A 22,885-nucleotide genomic window follows, 5' to 3' on the forward strand; every position below is an offset into this window, starting at 1 on the left:
GACTATTTATCAGTCATTAATAGGTAGTTTATCATATATAAGTAATTGGTCAAGGCCAGATATTGCTTATGGCGTTAATCAACTGGCGAGATTTAATGCTGAACGAAATGAACGTCACTGGCAAGCGCTAAAGCCGTATATTAAGGTATTAAAAGGACAATGCACTATGCATTGTATTTAGAGCCAAAAGATGATTTGATTTTAAGTGCATATGCTGATGCAAGTTTTGCAACAGATATAAAAACTAGAAAATCAACTTCAGGCATGGCTATACTATTAGGTAAAACACTGATTGGTTGGAGGTCAATTAGACAGCAACATATAAGTATGTCCACAATGGAAGCAGAATTTTCATGTTTATCTTTATTATGTACTGATTTAATTCTGTATAAACAGTTGTTGTTAGATATGGGAATAACTGTTAAGGATGCCATTGTAGTGTATGAGGACAATCAAGCAGCCATAAGGTTGGCTACAGATATTGCTGTAAAGACTAGATCTAAGCACACTGACCTTAGATATTTGAATGTTAGACAATCTGTAAACAATGGTTTGATAAGATTGGTCTATTGCATGACTGAAGAAAATTTTGCAGATGGATTTACAAAAGCCCAAGGTGCAGTAAAGCACAAGGAAAACTGTGAAAACTATGGGTTGAAATTGTAAATAGATATATATATATTATATTACCCAAAAGGGGAGAATGTTAGGGATAACATTGGTTACCTAACTTAGTTTGGGTAGAATAATATATAAACTATGTTAGTGAGTTTAAGTGTATGTATCACTTTAAACTGTAAACCAAGTTTTCGGGTGCGGTTGTAAAATCACCATAAGAGGGAGCAAGAGAGCTCACTGTTCCCTGGCTTTTACTGGAATGCTGACAATGGATTGATGGTGATAACTGCGTGTTTGCTGAGAGAAGAAAAGGGGTTTGATTTTTCTTCATATCTCTGACTGCAAAACAGATATATCACTGGACTGTTTGATTGTAAGTTTAATGAACTCTTTTTCAACACTGGACTTTGCAAACTGAATAACCCCCGGACTGACTGAACTTAGTGTATGACATATGGACTATTTGACTATGCTATAACTCTTGCTGGAATAAAAACTATTTAACTTGCACAGTGTATCTGTCTTACTGAGTGTAAGCTACTACAACGTTTTGTCTCGCATATCTGCCTGCCTGCTAGACTGCCGTTGCACGTTCTGCTAGGGTGTATATCCCTGACACACCCCCTTCCTATTGCAGAGCAGCTCAAGGCAGCACCCCCACCCCCTGCAACCCCCCTCCTTCCACAGATAAAAGTAAAAGCAATTTTAAGTCTTTGTCTGAGGCAGCACCCCCACTGCCCCATGAACCCCTCCTTCTGCAAAGAGAGAAGACAGGAAGGAGCAAGGTTGCTTAATTGTCTGTTTTAAGACAAAGAAATGAAGACAAGAGAAAATTCATATTCCTCACTCTGCCATCCTAGTTATGTGTCTGCCTTTCATAACTTACCCATCAGTTCACCAAACTTTTATCAGTGCCATGCCTAGTATTCTTCCTGCCAGACCCAACTGTGTCGTTCAGACAGAGCACTGCCAAACTGGTGCTGGAGCAAAAGTATCTGGCCAGGCACTTACTCAGCAGGGCACAGCGATTTATTAGCATATGATTTCATCAGCAAAAAGACTTCACTGAATATCTGACCTGAAACCCCTTCACAAACAAGTAGGTGAGCAACAGAGGTGGTATTCAGCGGGTTCTGAGCAGTTCTGGAGAACCAGTAGCGGAAATTTTGAGTAGTTTGGAGAACCGGCAATTACCACCTCTGACTGGAGATTTTACAGTATCCTTACCCTGCCACGCCCACCAAGCCACGCCCACAGAACTGGGAGGAAAAAAAAATGAATCCCACCACTGGTGAGCAACAAGTGCTTGGCATAATAAGTTTTCTAGCTATACCACCCAGCCTGTTACCCTCCTGGCTACCAGCCCCTGCCAGGCAGATGCACAGAACAGGAAAGCCAGTGAAGCAACTGTGAAAGGGATACACAATTGAGGTTGCTTATGCATCTCATGAGTGATCAGGTAGAGAAATGAAATTCATACTGACATTCTGCATGCTGCCTCATGGACTGGTGGACCACATCTTAAACTAACTATCTGGACATGCCAGAAGAGTACAAACTGCAAGAGAAAACAACAATAAACCAATTGAGGAACAGATAATGGCTGTTTCCCTAAGGCTATGATCAGCCAACAGAAACTTGCACAGTGCATTTTGAACTGTGTGATGCAAGCTGATGATACGAGCTAATTGAGAGAAGAATGGGAGAACAGCAGAAAAAGTGGATGGTCAGGATCAAAGAAGCAGCTGGAACATCATTGGAAGAAGTTACAGACCTAAAAAGCAAGTCATGATGACAAGCGTTTGTCCCTCTGATCACCACATGAACAGCCACAGTTACAAAGAACATAGAACAAAGAATCATAGGGCTGGAAGGGACTTTGGGAACTTCCAGTCCAACTCTCTGCTCAAGGTAGAAGACCTTACCATCCCAGCCAAATGATTGTCCACTCTATTCTTGAAAACATCCAGTGATGGAGCACCCACGACTCCAGGAGGCAAATATTGTTCTCACTGCCAGAAAATCTCTTACTTTTAGGTTGGATTTCTCTTTAACAAGTTTCCACTCATTATTTCTTGTCCTGCCCTTTGATACTTAGGAGAATGTCAATCCCTCCTTCTTGTGACAGCTCTTCAAGTACTGATTTACCAACTACCAGTTTATTGGTCAGATGTACTCAACCCCCTCCCCAAAAAACTCTTGTCTGAAATCGAGGAAAGAACAAAAGTGAGATGATAACACATTTGCAGTATGTGTGCAAATGAAGGTGGTGTGGCCGGCAGCGTAACTGCCTGGAATTTAGTTGACAGTAGTGTAGTCGGATATACGCAGGATTTCCTCGCAAAAACCATTTTACTGGAGTGGTTTAAAAAAAAACCTAGGCAAGTGAAAATTGTCATCTCCAAGAGGCAACGAACTTCCAGCTTCCAGTTGTAGAACCTCAGCCAAGAAATGAAAGAGACAATCCCAATCGAAAGAACCCCTGGGATCCGCTCTATCCATTAACGATACCGCTGACTATGGAATTCTGGGAGTTGAAGTCCAACACTCTTAACGTTAGTAGGGTGGAGCAAGACTGCGCGCAGGAAGCCTCCCATGCGCGGTGGCTCTCGCGGAACTCCAATCGAATATGAGAGGAGACGGGACTTTAGACAACAATCTGAGCAATTGGTGGAGAAGACGTCACGCGGAGCAATCCCAGGATGGCGGTGCAGACAACGGAAGGTCAGAAATATAAGGGGCCAGCTTGCGGGCGCCCCTCGGGGAAATGAGTTGGGCTGCTGTTGAACAGGAAGGACCTGCGGGAGTAGGACAGAGGAATGTGCCAGAGCTGGGAGAAAGTCTGATAGTAATCGTGACTGTCCATGTGCATTATTCCATTTAAATATGAATTAGGTTGACAATGCAGTTAACATTTAATATATCATTATATCCCTGTGATCAATATGTATACGTATTTATTTCTCATTGGCTCTAGGTTTTAGTATATAATATTTCCTAGCTTTTTAAAGGAGGTGCAGGCTGAATTCAGAGTGCTGAGCGTGAGCTACAAATAAGTGGAATGGGCATAAATATTTAAAAGAGCTGTGAGGAAGTTAGCTAGAATTCTGAATAATCATGTATTACTATACTTGTGTAATCTAAAAACTAGATACTTAGTGGCCACATAAGTACATTTTCTTATCGATGATCTGTCCCTAGCCTGGTGTTACAGTTCTTCCAACGTGCTCTCAATGTCACTGTAACTGAGCCTATCCACATTGCTGCCAGTCGTCCTTTTCTTCAATCTTTCCTAGCATCGCAGCCTTTTCCAGAAAGCTAGGTCTTCACATAACACGTCCAACGTAGGACAGTTTGAGTTTGATCATTTGTTTCTCATCAAGTGAGAAAACTCTGAGCCAATATGTTCAATGATCAGTGTATTTGTTTTCTTGGCTGTTCATAGTATTCTCAGGATCTTTTCCAACACAAAAAATAAAGTGTCAATACTACTCATATCGTGCTAGGTAGATAGGTATATCCTGCTAGGGTAGGTAGACCACAACCTTCTTCTTAGTTAGCTAGAAAAATGTGAGATAGACACGACCACCACCAAATGGATTTGTAACTGGCTGACAAACCACACACAACATATAGTCCTCAGTGGAACTACATCCACATGGAGGAAAGTAAGCAGTGGACTATCAGAAGACTCTGTCTTAGGCCCAGTACTCTTCAATATCTTCATCAACTATCTAGATAAGGGAATAGAAGGGGAACTCATCAAATTTGCAGATGGCACTAAACTGGTAGGAACAGCCAAACTTCAGAAGACAAGCTCAGGACCCCAAAAAACCCTGACAGGCTTGAACAATGGGCCCTATCCAACAAAATGAAATTTAATGTGGAGAAAAGCAAAGTTTTACACCTGGTCCGAAAAAACCAAATGTACAAGTACACATTAGGTGAAACCTGGGTCAAAAACAAAATCCCTGAGAGGGATTTTGGAGTCCTAGTGGACAATCACTTAATTATGAGTTAACAGTGTGCGACAACAGCTAAAAAAACAAATCCTAGGCTGCATTAATAGAGGGACAGAATCAAGATCATGTGAAGTATTAGCACTGCTTTATAAAGCCTTAGTAAGACCACACTTGGAATACTGCATCCAGTTTTGGTCACCACAATATAAAAAGGATGTTGAGACTCTGGAAAAGGTCTGGAAAAGTGCAACAAAGATGATTAGGGGTCTGGAGGCTAAAATATATGAAGAATGCTTGCAGGAATTGTGTATGTGTAGTCTTGTGAAAAAAACCACTAGGGATGACATGATAGCAATGTTCCAATATTTGAGGGGTTGACACAAAGAAGAGTGGGTTCAACCTGTTTTTCAAAGCACTAGGAGGTGAGAAACAATGGATGGAAACTAATCAAGGAGAGAAGCAATCTAGAACAAAGAAGAAATTCTCTGACAGAACAATTAACCAGTGGAACAGCTTGCCTTCGGAAGTTGTGGGTGTTTCATCACTGGAGGCTTTTAAGAAGAGACTGGACAGCCACTTATCTGGAATGGTATAGGGTTTCCTGCTTGAATAGGGAGTTGGACTAGAAGACCTCCAAGGTCCCTTCCAACTATTTTATTCTGCTTTTTCAATGTCTAACTTTTGCTTCCATGCAAGTCACATGATTTGTATAATTTCGATATTTTTCAAATCAAAATGCTGCAGCAAATTACATTCTCTAAACATCACTTCTCCATTGTTAAGGTTGGGGATGAAGATCATAACATGGAAAAATAAGATAATCTATCATTATTTCATGTTAATTTTCCTGCCAATTTCTGACTGCTTACTTTTCATTGTTTTATATGTTTTGCTTGGCCTCAGGATTGGTCTATGAAAACATTTTTGTGTTGAAGGAATAAGTTGTTACAACACTAGAGTTACCTTTTTATGTCACACACTTGGTTATAATGTTTGGACAATAAAGTTTTGTGACAAAGCAATTTAGAATGTTTGAGGGAAAGCTACAGAATGTACTTGATCTCTTAACTGTGGAAGGGATATGCATTGTGTATGTACAAGAATGATGGAAAGTTAATAGCATCCTAATACCTTCTTTTAATAAGGAATCTTAATTGTTAGCAAGTTCTGCATCTCCAGAGTTATTGTTGTGCTTGCCTTTCAGCCCCTCAATACAACTAGTTTTTCCCAAACTGTGAAATCCCTAGTTGTCCATGCTTGGTTGTTTGCTCGCAGATGTTTAATTGCCCAACTGGTACATCAGCATAAGTGTGGCCTTTACTAGCCAGTTTTGGTGATATCATACTTATCTCTTTGATAATTCCTTGATTGTTTTCTGTTTGATTGGCCCAGGGTTAATACCTGTTGATTTGTGCGTTGGCTGTTGGAGATGTGTTCTGGTCTTTTCATTTCCTTCTTAGCTTTTTTATTGTCCATTTTAATGAAACTATGGTTGAACCTGTCCATGTAAATTATGAAATTTAAGAGTTTTCACTGTGTCTTCTGACTGGTAATTGGCATTTATGGATAAGCACTGCAAGTCTTGGATCTGCCCTACATAGCAACTGTTATAATCCTTACAATATATGTTGTAGATGACTCCTGTTTTTTCCCCCTAGCCTACTGAATCTTTTGGTTTACTTAAGATATTTCGAAGGGTTTTAGTTGTTCAGTGTATTACAGTGATGCTATGTGGTTGCCATGGTATATTTATTTATTTATTTAGGAAATTTATATGACTACCTACTCTCTGATAGAGGCTCTAGGCAGCTTACAAGCAAGTAAGTACACAGTATAGAAAATTAAAAAAAACCAATATCCTCCCACTCTCCCCCGGGATCAGGGGTGGAATTCTACCAGTTCGCACCTATTTGCTAGAACCGGTTGTTAACATTCTAAGCAGTTCAGAGAACCGGTTGTTAGAAGAAATTACTGGCCTAATCCTGTAAGGAAGGCAGGAAGGAAACATTCTGGTGTTGCTTACAGAAACTGCCTCTCTGTTAATCCTTATTACATTCTTGGCAGGACTAGACTTCCTGTCTCAGGAACGTCTCTGGAGTTTCCCCCCACCCTCCTTTGCTGGTACTTTGCTTGTGTGGAGTGACCATTCAAAGTTACAATGGCACTGAAAAAATGACTTATGACCATTTTTCACACTTACGACTGTTGCAGCATCCCCACAGTCATGAGAGGCCAGGCGAGGAGATACATGCCTCGATGTGAATGATATTGAGTTGGCCATGCCCAGCCAATAACATGACCACCAAACCAAGTCCACTCAGTCACCCGGTATGTAATATGCTGGTTGTTTCAAATATTGTATGGTAGAGTTAACCTTTTCCTAACTTGTGTTATGTTAGCAAGCTATGAAAAGTGAATTGGTTAATTGAGTGGTCAGGCTGTTTTGAATAAAGTTGCATGGGAAATGCCAGTATCTATTTTGTTGGAGGATTTGTATAGGCAGCCTGTTTCCTTTTTCTGGTGTTCTGGGTGCTGCAGTACATTTTTACTTTTGTGAACAATGTTCTTATATAACTCCTTTTGTGGGAGGTTGCGTTGTTACTTTGGTAATGGAACATTTGGTTAGAAAGGAATAATAATAAGAATGGGAATCGGAATCAGAATAGAAAATGAATGGAACAGAACAGAGACCTTGGAGGTCTTCTAGTTGAGTCCCCTGCTCAAGCAGGAGACTATACCATTTCAGACAAGTGACTGTCCAGTCTCTTCTTAAATACATCCAGTGATGGAGCGCTCATGATTTCTGAAGGCAAGCTGTTCCACTGGTTAATTGTCCTCACTGTTAGGAAGTTTCTCCTTAATTCCAGGTTGCTTCTTTCTTTGATTGGTTTCCAATTATTGTTTCTTGTCCTGCCTTTTGGTGCTTTGGAGAATAATTTGACCCCCTCTTCTTTGTGGCAGCCCCTCACTGGAATACTGCTATCATGTCACCCCTAATTCTTCTTTTCCTTAGACTAGCCAAACCCAAAACCTGCAGCGGTTCTTCATATGGGTTAGTCTCCAGCTCTTTGATCATCTTAATTGCTCTTCTCTGAACTTTTTCCAAAGTCTCAACATCTTTTTTGTAGTATGGTGAGCAGAATTGGTTGCATTCTTCCAGATGTGGGCTTACTAGGGTTTTATAAAGCGGTACTAATACTTCACATGATCTTGATTCTATGCCTCTGTTTATACAATTCAATTACTGTTTTTGAGCCAGGTCTCACCTAATGTGTACTTATACCTTTGATATATCCTGCCTAAATGTAAAACTTTGCTTTTCTCCATATTAAATTTCATTATGTTGGATAGGCTCCATTGTTCAAGTCTGTCAAGATCTTTTTGGATCCTGAGCTTTTCTTCTGGGGTGTTTGCTATTCCTGCCAGTTTAGTGTCATCTTCAAATTTGATGAGTTCCCCTTCTATTCCCTCATCTTAGTCATTTATGAAGATATTGAAGAGTATTGGGTGTAAGACAGAGCATTGTGGTACCCCACTGCTTACTTCCCTCCATGTGGATGTAGTACCATTAAGGACTACTTGTTGAATACAGTTAGCCAGCTACAAATCCATCTGGTGACGATGATGTCTATTCCACAGGTTGTGGTCTACTTTGTCAAATGCCTTATTGAAATCAAAGTATACTATGTCCACAGCATTTCACTGGTCTACTTGTTAGTTAGCTGGTTGGTGTAGGTAAGGGATGTGAAACTTGATTTCATTGAGCGCTACATCAGGGTTGTGTTTGACCTGGGGGAGCGTGGTCAGCTCAACATCACTCATCACGCGACGGCCCCCTGCAGCCTCTGCTAGTGAAAACAGAGCTCAGGGAGTCTGTGTATCTGCGGCCTCCCCGGGCTCCATTTTTGCTGGCAGAGGGCTGCAGGAGGCCATCACGGCCAAAAATTGAGCCTGAGCAGGCCACATGCAGCCCTCCCAAGCTCCGTTTTCACTGGCAGAGGCAACGCAGGCCAGTCATTCACTGTTTCTAGGGTGGGCCCATGGGTCAGATCCTAGCCTCATGTGAGCCAGCCCCAGCCCGCTGGCCTTGAGTTTTATACCCCGGGTGTAGGTTGTTTTTCGATAGACTTGCATTTCTAATTTGCTAGTGTTTCCTCTGTTGATGAGGATATCCAGGAAGGGGAGTATGTTCTTGCTTTGTTCTTCTCATAAATTTTATTCTTTTGAAAATGTTGCTGATTGTTTCATGGTCTTGTTGTTCCTTTTTATTATGACAAACCTGTCATCTACTTTTACTGGATCCATACTTTGTTGTATGTGTTGGAGTGCTATTATTTCTAGATGCTGCATTACAGTCTCTGCTATGAGTCCTAAGAGTGGTGACCCTTTGGGTGATCCTGACTTGTTGGTATATTTGTCCATCAAATTGAAAGTTGCTAGTGAGGCACAGGTTGATGAGTTTCATGATTCTGGGTATCCTCATCTTAGTGGGGATACCCAGGGGTTGCCACAGAGGGGCTGCCACAGAGAGGAGGCGGGGTCAAGCTATTTTCTTTTTTTTTGTAATAAATTTTTTATTTTTACATTTTAAAAACATCTCTTTCAGTGAACAATGTGGTTCCAGGTTTTTACACTTCAATACAAACATGACCTTAGTATATATCTTTCACATTCAATTCTATATCATATCATTATTTCCATTTTCCCATAAATTTTCACCAATATTCTTATTTTCTTTATACTTATTAAATCCATTTTCAATTTATATCTTAATTCCTTTTTCTTTAAATATTCTCATATCTTGTTTTATAGTCTAACATTCTTATTTTTTCTAAATTCATTGTACCTTTATGCTTTTATCTGTCACATTTGCAATTTTATCACATAAAATTGTATTTCATTATTCAGTAAGTTTCATCTTAAATCTAATAAGACAAGGAATAATGGATGGAAACACAGCATTCTCAACCTAGCTAAGTACACTAACAGATAACAGATAATCAGAGTTGGAAGGGACCTTGTAGGTCATCTAGTCCAACCCCCCACCCAAGCGAGAGACCCTACACCATTTCTGACAAATGGCAGTCTAACCTCTTCTTGAAAGTCTCAAGTGATGGCGCTCCCACAACTTCCGAGGGCAAGCTGTTCCATTGGTTCATTGTTCTGTCAGAAAGTTTCTCCTTATTTCCAGGTTAAATCTCTCCTTATACTGCTACCATGAATTATTTTGTTAGTTCTGGTTCTATGGGTGTAAAGAGTATTGTGACATTGAATGAAACCATAATTTCATCTTCTTATATTTTTAGGTCTTTGATTTCCTGGAGGCACTGTAGTAGGAACTTGATAGATCACAATTTTTTGTTCTGGAAAACAGATGGACTATCATGAAGTGCCTCAGGGCATTATTAGTGGCTGGGGAGCTTTCTGCAAGAAGAGGCTCCTTTCTTAGAAAGGATCTTCTACAATTACAAAGAAGCTCTTCTTTCCAGGTACAAAACAAAAAAAAATCCTAAAAACTTCTCTTAATTTCTGAGACTGCATAAAAATGTGAGTCCATTTATGTGTAATATTTTTAACTATATTCTGGTCTGTAATTCTTACATCTCTCCAATAAACTTTGTCTACTTGTCTTAGAACTCCAGGTTGGTTCCTGTGAGAACTATCCAAGTGAGCAGAGTTCTTGGCACTTCTAACTTTGCTGTAAAGAAGCATGACAAAACTGACAAAGAATCTGCCAACCAGTCATTAGTAAAAATTGAAGATATCTTCGAGACAACATCTGTACATGAAAAAACTAAAGCTACATTTCAGGAAGCCGTGGACATCTTCTGCAAGCGGGATATCCGCCGCAAGGGTCACGTAGAATTCATCTATGCAGCTCTGAAGAAAATGCCAGAATTTGGAGTGGAGAAGGATGTTAATGTGTACAACAAAATCTTGGATGTCTTCCCTAAGAAAGTGTTCATTCCTCAAAATGTTTTTCAAAAAATGCTCAAATACTATCCCAGGCAGCAGGATTGTGCCGTCGTGCTACTTGAACAGATGGAGCACTTTGGTAAGTGCATAGGAATAGCAAGAGGGCCCCCAAAGTGGGGACATTTTTTATGATATGAATATGAAAAAACATGGGATCCTCCATCTCCACAAACTTGCTCTTAATCTAAAAATTCCTTGTATTACATGAATAATATTAGCATATAATGCTGACTAACACTGCTGATAAAATAACTGTTAATGGAGAACCTTCCAGTCACTTGGAGAAGTTTTTTTCTGGTTTTTGCTTTGGAAATATGATGCCTCGACAAAGTACAGTGGAACAATGAAAATGGTACCACATGGAAATGTATAAATTTATCTTCACTTTGGGAACAGCAAGACAGATGACTATGCAATACACATGGAAAATTTGCTTAGGTCCTATAAAGCACTTGGTGCAAACACGTCACTGAAAATTCACTTCTTACACTTGCATGTAGACTATTTCCCTTTGAACTGTGGGGCAGTGAGTGATGAGCCTGGGGAGAGATTCTCCTTAGAGCTGCTCGGATCATCCAGAGAGTGGGTGGTGCTTCAGTCTCTGCTGTTGTAGGCTAAGCTAATTCTTGAGGAACGCTCCTCCTTCCGTCACGTGACTCCATTAGAGCGTTCCCCAGTTTATGCTCAGCCTCGCGCAGAGTAGGCAGTGTTTTTTCATTTCTCTTGGCCGTTTCAAGACTAACATTATTTGGATTTGTTACTCTCTTCCTATCAGGTTGTATTTACTTTATTTTACTTTCTTAGCCCTGCGCAGTTGGTTTTTGGGATTCTAAATTCCCCTGGGAGTCCCTAGCCCCAGGGGGGGCCAGGGGGAAGGCTAGCCAGCTTTCCAGGCTACCCACCCCCATCCCTTCCTCATTGCCTTCTGCCGGTTTTTTCCGTTGTTCTGCCTAAAGGACTTTGATTGATTTACTCGCATCGATTCGCTCCATTTCCCCCCCACACCCGAACGCCGTTTTTCCTCTGTCCGAAGGTTGATGGACTCTCCCTTGCTTGTTTTCCCCCTGGGGACCTTGGATTGCCCCTGGAGAGCTGTTTTCTTGCCGCTGCTGGAGCCCTGTAAGCCCACATCGCAGGCGGACGCCATTTTAAGCACTGCTTCGTGGCCGGGCGCCATTTTGTTTCCTTATCTTCCCGATCGCTGCAGTGCGCTCGTAATCAGGCAGCAGGACCAGCTGGCCTGCTCAGATTCCGTTCAGCAGTAAAATTTGCCTGGTTTTTCTTTGGAGGCTAGTTCTCTGCCTCCCTTTGTTGGCTTCTTCCGCAGCCTGCCTTAGCTGGCGCTTAATTCTCACCACTTCCGCCCAGTTCCGCCTGGGAAGGCAGTCTGGTTAGGCCCAGCTTTTGCCTTAGGGCCCGTGGCGTTCCTTGGTCGTTTGGACCTGCTTCCTCTTCTTCCTCTAATTACCTTCAGACATATAGATTTCCAAATACTCCGGGTATTCCGGAGGTTGATGAGCCCATCGTGGGCCTGGCCTTTTCCTCCACCCTCAGCGACCCCTTAGAGGCCCTGAGACCGGAGGAGAAACGGTCGGAGCTGGCCTTACGCCGTGCCCACCAGTCAGACGTTTGGGCAATCAGATCGGCCACGGCCGCCTCCTTCTTCATCAGGTCATCCATTCGCTGGCTTCGCCAGCTTAAGCAACATGTCCCAGCTTCCAATGTCCGAGCCCATCAGGACATAGCCAAGATTACGGCCGCAGCCGAGTTCTCGGCCGACGCTACCTATCACTCGGTCAAATTTTCCACCCGTGCCATTTCTTCCCATGTCTCTGCCCGCCGTCTGCTCTGGCTAAAACACTGGCAGGCAGACCTCAAGAACAAAGTTAAATTGACTTCCGCTCCCCTCATGGGAAACAAATTGTTTGGACCATCTCTGGATCCCCTTTTAGTCGAAGGAAGAAACAAGAAAAAATTCCTTCCATCCCTCACCCGCAAGTCAGAGCCCAGATCCCTGCAGCCCTTTCGGAGAGCTCCCTTTCGCCCCTATTTCCAAACCCCCTTCTCTCCCAGGTACCAAAGGCCCGGGACAGCCTCAGGACAGGACCGACTCCTCTGACAGGCACAGAAGGGGCGGTAGCTTCAAAAGGCCCTTTCGGGGCTCGGGCAACAGGCCGTTCAGGCGCTCCAGATAAGCCACCAGATTTGATTCCCATTGGCGGGCGTCTCAAGACCTTCGCCAACCAGTGGGACTCCTCAACCTCCAACGCCTGGGTTAGGGACACCATCAGGTTTGGCCTTGCCCTCAATTTCAATCTCCCCCGATTTTTTCATGCCATGCCCCCTCTCCAAGAACCACACCAAGCGCAGCCTCGTGGACTCAGCAATTCAGCACCTACTTGATATACAGGCCATCCAACCCGTTCCTCCGTCTCAAAGAGGACAGGGATTTTATTCCCACTTATTTGTGGTACCCAAACACTCGGGGGATGGAGAGCGATTTTGGATTTAAAGCGGCTTAACCGCCATCTCGTATACCGCAAATTCAAAATGAACATGTTGCAATCCATCCTACTAGGCGTTAGGCAGGGAGACTGGTTGTCAACCATTGACCTCTCCGAGGCATATCTACACATCCCAATCCGACCCTCTCATTACAAATTTCTCCGTTTCTGCTACAATAACCTCCACTTTCAATACGTGGCTCTCCCATTCGGGTTGGCCTCAGCACCCAGAACTTTCACCAAGGTCCTGGTCGCTTTAGCTGCACACCTCAGAACCCTCCCGGTGCGCCTCCACTGCTACTTGGATGATATTCTCATCCTTTCCCCTTCCAGGGAACAGGCAGTGAGGGATACCCAAACTACCCTATCCTCTCTCCAGGATCACGGGTTCCTCATCAATTGGAAGAAAAGTCAATTATCCCCTCCACCAGGATAACTCACCTGGGGACGGTAATCAACACTGTGAAGGGAAAGGTGTTCCTATCTGCCGAGAGAATCCTCAGCATCCAAAAATCTGTAACAAGCATCAGACGCCTTAAGAGGGTTTCCCTTCTGGAACTATCCCAGTTACTGGGTAAAATGATATCTTGTCTTTCCATTATTCCCTGGGCCCGTTTCCACTCCAGATCCCTCCAGTGGTTCCTGCTCCCGTACCAAAGAACCGGATCAAGCAACTCAAAGCGCAAGGTCAGGGTCTCACCAAAGGTGCTCACCTCCCTCCTTTGGTGGAGCAAGGCATCTATCAACAAGGGCTGCCTCCTCAAGGAGCCCCCAAGAGTCACCGTCACCACAGACGCCAGTCTGTCCGGATGGGGCGCTCATCTACAGTCCCTTACAGCACAGGGCAGATGGTCAGCGACGGAGAAACTGTGCAACATAAACTGGTTGGAGCTTCGCGCCGTCCATCTGGCCCTCCGCAGTTTCCTCCCCCAGGCACGCGCCGCCACGCTTCTCATCCTCACCGACAACATCATGGCCAAAGCCCACATCAACAAGCAGGGGGCACTCAATCATTCCGCCTAATGAGGGAGGCCGAGCGCCTCTGTCGGTGGGTGGAGTCTCACCTCCTTTCTCTCAGGGCGGACCACATCTCAGGCACCTCCAACACCCGAGCAGACTGGTTGAGCAGGGCCACCATAGACCAGTCGGAGTGGCGCTCCACCCATCTCTATTCAAGGAGGCGACATCCATTTTCGCCACCAGTGGTAGACCTGTTTGCCTCCCCTCAATACCCACCTTCCAAGGTTCATTTCAAGATTCCCATCCCCAGGGGCAGAGGACCACAACGCTCTTCGATGTCCGTGGCCCACGGGCCTCCTTTTATGCCTTCCCTCCCCTGGCGCTGGTGCCCTTAGTCCTTCAGAAGGTCCTTCAAGAGAGGGCGGAAATGATTCTGGTAGCACCTTATTGGCCCCGTCGCCTTGGTTCGCATGGACCTCCGCAGCCTATCAGTAGCCCCTCCCTGGAGAATCCCAGCAGACAGAATCTCCCTGTCTCAAGGTCCCCTTCTCCACCCGAACCCCAATGGCTTCAACTAGCCGTCTGGAGGTTGAGCGGGAACGTTTGAAGAGGGAAAACCTCTCTAGCAAAGTCATTGATACCATTTTAGCAGCCAGGCAACCCTCAACCACAAGGATTTACGACGCCACCTGGACCATTTTTCGTAAATGGTGTGTCAAGCTTCTTATTGACCCAACTACCCCTCCATTGCCCAAGTGCTTGACTTTCTCCAGGAGGGTCTCAGTAAGGGCTGTCCCCAATACGCTAAGACGTCAGGTAGCTGCCTTGTCTACAGTCATCTCCGGTGGAGAAGGCAGTTCCCTCTCTCACCATCCCCGTATTCGAGCCTTTCTGAAAGGGGCCACAAATTTGCGTCCTCCGGCCCTTCACCGGTACCCAACCTGGGACCTCAACAGGGTCCTTACCTCCCTCACAAAGCCACCCTTCGAACCCTTAAGAGAGGTTTCGCTTCAGTTCCTATCCTACAAGGTAGTTTTCCTGGTAGCGATCACTTCAGCCCGTAGGATATCAGAGATCGCTGCACTGTCTGTTAGGAAAGACCTTTGCGTCTTCCACCCCGACCGGGTGGTCCTCCGGCTTGACCCTTCCTTCTTGCCCCAGATTAATTCGGTCTTCCACAGGGCTCAAGAACTTATCCTCCCCAATTTTTGCCCCAGGCCAACTCATGAAAGGGAGAGACTTTGGCACACTCTGGACGTCAAACGTGCCTTGCGGATTTACATTAAACGTACTGAGACCTTCTGTAAGTCCGAGGCCCTGTTTGTATCCTTCCAACCAAAGTCACAGGGGCTCAAGGTTCCTCCAACCAGTATAGGTTGTTGGATAAGGGCGGCCATTGCCAAAGCATATCAGGCTCAGGCTCTCCAGGTGCCCAGGGGTATCACGGCTCACTCCACTAGGAGTGCGGCTACGTCAGCTGCCTGGGCTACCCAGGCTCCAATAATCGACATTTGCCTGGCAGCGACGTGAGCCTCCCCGTCACCCTTTATTAGGCATTACAGGATTGAGAGGTATGCCTCAGCTGAGGCTTCTTTCGGTAGAAGGGTTCTTCAGAGGGTTCTCAGGGAACCCGAGGGGACTACAGACCAGACGGCGCCCCTCCCGTAGGACAGGCCCAGCTTTGGTATGTCCCACTCTCTGGATGATCTGAGCAGCTCTAAGGAGAATGGGCGTTGGTTCTTACCTGACACGCCATTTCTCTTTGAGCTGCGAGGATCATCCAGCCCTCCTTATCTTTCACCGTCTGGTGGGGTCTTGTTTCGGCCAATGAACCTTTAAGTCTAGTCAGATGAGAGCACGAATTCCTGTTTCCTCTCGTCTTCGCATAAACTGGGGAACGCTCTAATGGAGTCACGTGACGGAAGGAGGAGCATTCCTCAAGAATTAGCTCAGCCTACAACAGCAGAGACTGAAGCACCACCCACTCTCTGGATGATCCTCGCAGCTCCAAGAGAAATGGCGTGTCAGGTAAGAACCAACGCCCATTTCACCAGGATAGCACAGACTTGGAGAAGAGATACCAAGGGAAATGGAGTCCGTCCATGCTTGCCGATTACTGCTGGAATCTCCCCAGGGATGATCCTACTGCAGTTCACAAGAAAAAAAGCCAAAAAGCACAATTTAGATACCAGATAAAGATGGAACCTTGTTCTTGAATCAGGTATTAGAGCTAGTCAGTTTTTCATACAAAAAGCATGAAAATGTTACATGAAAAACTAATAAATGAATGGAAAGTTGTTATTAGTATCAGTAAAAAGATAAATTTATAATTATAGGTTGTGGCACCATTTTCATTGCTACATCACATTTTGCAGAAAAGTTATGGAGCATAATTGCACATCCCCCTTGTAACTTTGAATTATTTTGATGCAATTTTGACCTGAAGCTGTATCTTGGAAACTGGAGCCAATTAATACTCAGGACTTAATTTTCCTTTATTAGTGACCCAATTCTGGTAAAATTAAGCTATTTTTATTTCTGAGGCTTTCTCCTTGTAGACCAGTGTAATGGGTAAATAAAAAGTTTCTTCCCATTCCTGATAAGTTTGTCCTTTCTCTTCTCGTAAAGGTGTCATGCCAAATCAGGAAACCAGGTTTTTGCTGCTCGAGATCTTTGGTAATAGAAGCTACCCTATAAAAAAATACCAGAGGATCATGTACTGGTTCCCTAAATTTAAGCATATCAATCCTTATCCAGTCCCAACTCCTCTGCCAGAAGATCCTATTGAACTTGCAAAGTTGAGCTTGCAGAGGATTGCAGCTGACTTGAATGCCAAGGTTACAGTATATCAGGTAAATTGAGAAATTTGTGGCTTTACTAGTATAGGAGATAATCTACTGTGCAGATTGAAATGATTAGTTTCTTCTCTAATTTAAAGTGCTGATGTTTCTTTTGGATGTAGTAACTTTCCTTTATCATGTGTCAAACATTCAAATTCTTTAATAGAAAAACTCAAAATCTTGAAGTTTTGGCCTTTTACAGAGTATGTGGCCACTGGCTTTGTGTGGAATGTATAGATATATTCCTGAAATCTGAGAAAGCTTAATTATGAACATCTTAACTTTTTAAGAGAAAACAAAAGTTTGGAGTTCTCAAGTAAATGAAAGCTAAATCTGAAAATATTCTGGAAGCATGTAAAAGAAAAATACTTCCTTTCCTTACCCATCTATTCCTCTACTAATACAGATAGTCCTCAACTTACAATTGAGCCCAAAATTTATGTTGTTCAGTGAAATTTGTTAAGTGAGTTTTGCCCCATTTTACGAATTTTCTTGCCACATTCACTGCAGTTGTTAAATTAGTAACATGGTTGCTGAGTGAATGGTTTTCCCATTGACTTTGCTTGTCAGAAGGTCGCAAAAGGGAATCACATGACTCTGGGACACTGCAACCGTCATAAATACGAATCAGTTGCCAAGCATCCACATTTTATTCACATGACCATGGGATGCTACAACGTTCATAAGGAAAAACGGTGGTCACTTTTTTCAGTGCTATTGTAACTTAGTGAATGGTCACTAAATGAACCATTGTAAATTGAGTACTACCTCTATTTCATCTCCTAATCTTCCTGTTTCATTCTCACCCTTCTGTCCCTCAATGGCTTCCTGTAATGTATTATGTTGCTACTTTAATAACTTTCGGGTCGCCAATGAATTTAAACTATCCTAACATTTTGCAGATCTCCCACTCGGAAGTCCTGGATTCTGGAAAAGAAATCAATCATCCACATATCGTAGGTACTGAACTCTGTCATTTTTTTATACTGACTGGATAATCCCAGATTTGAGGACCAAATGAATATGCAACAAAATTGGGATTTCCATCATAATGTCAGTAGGTGCCACTGTAGCTGCAAGTAAGACAAGGGAGCTTATGTTCAAAATGAAAGGAAAAGAAAAAATTCTTACCAGCTGCTCAGAGAAGGCTCAAAGGCAACAAAGGGGCAATGCTATTTAATTGCAGGTTCAGTTTTCTTCACCATAAATGAAATTGTGAAGGGCAGAATAAAGGGATAAGATAGAAGCCTGATGATGGCAAAAATGGTAAGAAAATACCCCTTTATTTGAATGATTGTAAATCTCCAAGACCAGATTTTCTCCTGCACAGGTTTTCCTCTTGTTGCAAATTAACTGATTTCCTTCTGTCAAGTGCATATAGGAAGTGGGCCAGTCTGGTTTCTTCCTTCTTGCTTACCTTCTCACTCTGCCATTGGAGACAGAGAGAACTCCACCAAAATGTGTGACTCAATATATATATATCTGCAACAGCCATTGGTTGCATAATTATTATTTCTATAATGCATACAGCAGGACCAGAAATAAAAATTACAGGTAGAAATGCAACAAGGCATTGCTTGACTTGAATAGACGTGGGAAGCATGGATATTTGTGTATCAGTTGGGGAATATTGTGTAATCCTCATTCTTCAGCTCAGAAACACAAATGCTGAAACTGGAAATTTAACATTTCCAGTTCAGAGAGGAAAGAACAAGGAATTTCCTTTGCATGATTTTTTTTTCTGTGTGCTACTTATTTTTCTCATAGCTAGCATTTAATTCTCTGTATTCTAGCTATTTCATTTCTTCTACGATAGAGGTGTCAAGCTCAAGGCCCATGGGCCGCATCCAGCCCGTGGGGTGCTTAAATCTGGCCTGCGGGGCCGGCCTGGAAATATCAAACGACCAGCCCATAGTGCCTTTGCCGGCCACAGCCCCCCCGGCCCGTTTCGGCCTCCTTGGCCTCCAGCAGCATTCTGCTGGCCAAAAATGTTTTGGCCACATGTGGTCCCCCTGTGCCCCATTTTGGCCAGCAGGGTGCTGCAGGAGATGTCCATCCTGTCTCGCCCCCACACTTTCCGCCCCCTCCCCGCTGGCCCGCAGAGGGGAACTACAATGCTGATCCGGCCCTGAAAGAAATCCAGCTTAGCACTCCTGTTCTAGGGCTAGAAATACAATCACAGGAGAATCATATAGTGACAGAAATGCTGTGGCAATGAAGTGAAATGCTGACTCATAAAATTTCTTCACAACAGCTTCAGAGTTGATAATGAGTCAACATGAATGGATAGCAGGATCTAAGATTTGAAATACTTGTGGACATTATCCAGAAATCTCAGTCTGGATTTCTTGAAACTTGGTTTCTAAACTCTTCTTGGACATAGCTGATAATGCTCAGAATTCTTGTTTTGATGAAACAAAATACTACACATCTCTTTTTTTAATTTACTAAAGAGCTAGAGTTGACATGCTTTTTTAATATTTTGGAATAATGGTGGTGATTAACCTTTGTTTTATAACCGGCTCTTTTTGTGTCTCTTCTCTGCCTTTCAGGAATCCAAAGCCCTGATCAGCAGTCACTGCTTGCTTCTCATAACACTGAAAAGCCCATTTTCCTTGAAGGCCCCTTTCGCTTATGGCTCAAGTCCAAGTGTGTTTATTACTATGTGCTCAGAGCAGAGCTTTCAGAAGAACATGTAAATTAATATTTGGTATCTTCTCTAAAGGCTGCTTGTAACATTGAGCTAGACATGAAAGGATGCATGTAATTTTTCTGCTAGCACACCAGATGGAGTTGTGTGAGCATGTGTTAGTGCAAAATAAACATGAAAAAATGATGAACTATGATTGTACACTGAGCATGCAAGGAGTTAGTCATGTGGAGAGGGGGGAAACAATTCAGGATGTGAAAATTTATCCCTACCTGATAGGGTTTGTGTAGCCTAGACATTTTAGAAATGGCAATAGTGTAATTAAACAGGATACCTACAAAGGAATTTGATATCTGAATGGCTTGTTTATTTTTAGTGTTAAGGTCTTAGTTGAGAGAGAAGAGTAATTATTGGTTATTTTGGAAGACAAAGACTAAATTTTGTTCAAGAGCACGTTAAAGCTCCAACAAAGCACTTCCATTTACTTCTGATCAGTTATTTCAAAGTGAGGGGGGCAACAAAATGATGACAATTTGTTTTTGTTTAAATAATTCAAAATCAAGCACATTAAACAAAATACCTATTGGACATGTTTAGGTGCAAGTATGTAGAAGCCAAAAGAAATGAAACTGGGGATCCCAAAATCCTAACTGGGTAATAAAGAGGGCACCCAGCTATATGAAAAATCATTTCATAGATTTAGCTTAGTATGGAAAAGCTTCCTGATGATAGAAAAAAACCACATGGAGCTATTAATTGTTTATATGGGGGAAATGGCATTTTTATACTTCAGAGGACATCTGAAGGGGTAAGCAGGCTCTGGAAGAACACCCTGAGCACTACTATAAGTCAGAAATAGTTGAGACCAATAATATTACTGTCCTTTGAGTATCTCTAAAACCTTGCTGAAAATTTGAGATAGTCAGAATAAAATACTTCATAGAGGTAGATCTGCCATATCCTCTAAAGCATGTAGCTCTAATGGAGATGAACACAGGAACCTGAATAAGTGATTGGATGTTCCTGTTTGCTTTTCCTAACCAAAAATAGTAGGGTTCTGGTCTGAAAATTTGCTATTGAAAAAATAATTAGTACTTCCTTGCTTCTGTTCACAGATGGTGGAAGTGATTGACCCAGAAAGGAATTTCTACTACCCCATGCATCTGGATATTGATCTGGAACGGGATGTTCTGGATGATTATGAGTTTTACACAGATAAAGGTAGTCATCATATATGTGGGTTTTGTGTTTTGAATGCAAAAATACAGTCTCGATCATCCCTAGCAAGCAGGATGAAATCCTTCCCAAAGTAAAAACTAGGAAAGGAGAATCAAGTGAAAGGAGTTTAAACTAACAGCTTCTTACATGACCATTTGGTAGAAAGACCCCTGCCTGCTTGTCTTATAAAAATGTAAACTTCCAGGATGTGGAATGTGGGATCTGTGTAAAGTCACATGTATATACAGGTAGTCTTCGATTTACAACCCAAATTGGTATTAGAATTTTCATTGCTAAGCAAGGCCCAATTTTATGACAATTTTGTTAAGTGAATCATGCAGTCATTAAGAAATCTAGCTTCCTTCATTGACTTTGCTTGTCAGAAGGTGGCTGGGAAGGTCACAAATGCCAATTGTTTGACCCCAGGATACTGCAACTGTCATAAATACATGCCAGTTTCCAAGTTCCCAAATTCTGATTATTTCACTATAAGGATTCTGTTATAGTCATAAGTGTAATGACCACTTGTTTAAAGTGCCATTGTAACTTCAAACAGTCATTAAACAAATGGTTGTAAGCAGGGGTGATTCTACCGGTTCTGTCCACCTCTGTAGAACCAGTAGTTCTGAAGAGCAGCAGGCATAGAACCGGTTTGTGTCTGCTGCTGTTTTGGCACACCCACCCGCCCGGGCTCTTACCTGACCTTTATTTCCTGCTTTTTCAACTGCAGCTGCTTTGCGCGACACAGCTGCGGTTGAAAAAGCAGAAAAAAAGGGCTTTTCCAACTGCCGCGCACTTGCCGTAAATTGTACTCGCGCATGCGCGCGCGACGCAGAGCAACAGAACCGGTAGTTATACCAGTCGGATCCCATCCCTGGTTGTAAAGCAACTGCATGCAAGTAATGTAAGCTGTATTCTGGGATTTGACAGTGGATGATGAATTGGCCTTGAGTTGTTTGCATTTGTCTGTCTGATGCTCAAATTGAATATTTCACACCTGTAATTCTTTGTAATCTTTTTTTGAGCTGCCTTAGAATGCTGACACTGTATTTTGTGCTTCCTCTACAGTTAAGGAGGGCCCCGTGTTTGCCATGTGTATGGTTGGGGCAGAAAACAAGGCTATCTTGGCCAAATGGATTGTGGGTCTTCAGGAAACAAATCCTATTTTGCGTGATATAGCTGTCATATTCCGTCTCATGCACAGACCTCGGGAGCTGCAGTGCAACGAAGAAACAGAGAACGATAATGCAAGAACACAGGCCAAATTCTTCAAACAAGAAGTTTGAAACTTCACTGGTCATGCTTTAGGTTTCAGTCATGTTATATGAGGGTTTTAAGGGCATTTGAGCCAATAAATTCCCGAATTGTAAATCAGGTTAAAATGTAGATTTAATATAATATGTTTCTGATTTTGCAGATGGAGGAAGATTGAGGCTTTGTAAAATAAGATCTGACATAAAACCTCCAACTATATATACCGTGTTTCTCACATAATAAGGCCGGGCCTTATTTTTTGAGCCGAAAAACGGCTAGGCCGTCTTTTCGGGGGTAACTTAATTTCCCCCTTTCATCCTCATCTAGAGCCCCCCGCGGGCAGCCTCGCCACCAGCTGCTCCTAAGGGGCGATCATGGCGAAGCGCAGAGAGCTCCCTACTCCCACCAAACACCTTTGCTGCAGACCCAAGACCTTTGGCACCTGCCTCTGTTGCTTTCCCTTCTGCCCATTCCACTGCCGTTTGGAGTGCCGTTGGAGCTGCTGCCGCCGTTTGGAGCTGCCTCTGCCGTTTGGAGCTGCCTCTGCCGTTTGGAGCCGCCGCCGCCGTTTGAAGCTGCCGCTTCGCGTTTGGAGCACTACCGCTGTTTGAAGCACCACCGCCACTCCAAACACGGAAGCGGCAGCTCCAAACGTGACGGCGGCACTCCAAACGGCGGCGGCGGCTCCAAACGGCAGAGGCAGCTCCAAACACGGAAGCGGAGCCACCGCCGCCATTTGGAGCTGCCGCCGCTGTTTGGAGTACCATTGGAGCTGCCTCTGCCGTTTGGAGCTGCCTCTGCCGTTTGGAGCTGCTGCCGCCGTTTGGAGCCACCGCCGCCGTTTGAAGCTGCCGCTTCCGCGTTTGAGCACTATCGCTGTTTGGAGCACCACCGCCACTCCAA

The 22,885-nt window shown here is 43.4% G+C and overlaps 1 protein-coding gene across 1 annotated transcript; it reads left to right on the forward strand.

Moving 5' to 3' along the window:
- Positions 1–3,205: 3,205 nt before the first annotated feature.
- On the forward strand, positions 3,206–22,205 carry ECSIT (ECSIT signaling integrator). Its single transcript, XM_026679618.2, has 8 exons — positions 3,206–3,342; positions 9,887–10,069; positions 10,215–10,635; positions 16,649–16,872; positions 17,763–17,820; positions 19,413–19,555; positions 20,626–20,731; positions 21,797–22,205. The coding sequence occupies exons 2-8, from the start codon at positions 9,965–9,967 to the stop codon at positions 22,012–22,014; spliced, it is 1,275 nt and encodes a 424-aa protein (XP_026535403.1). The 5' UTR covers positions 3,206–3,342; positions 9,887–9,964; the 3' UTR covers positions 22,015–22,205.
- Positions 22,206–22,885: the final 680 nt, after the last annotated feature.

Source organism: Notechis scutatus, chromosome 2, assembly GCF_049901735.1.
Source record: "Notechis scutatus isolate UNSWTSFEM ecotype Mainland chromosome 2, rNotScu1.2, whole genome shotgun sequence".
Lineage (NCBI taxonomy): Eukaryota > Metazoa > Chordata > Lepidosauria > Squamata > Elapidae > Notechis > Notechis scutatus.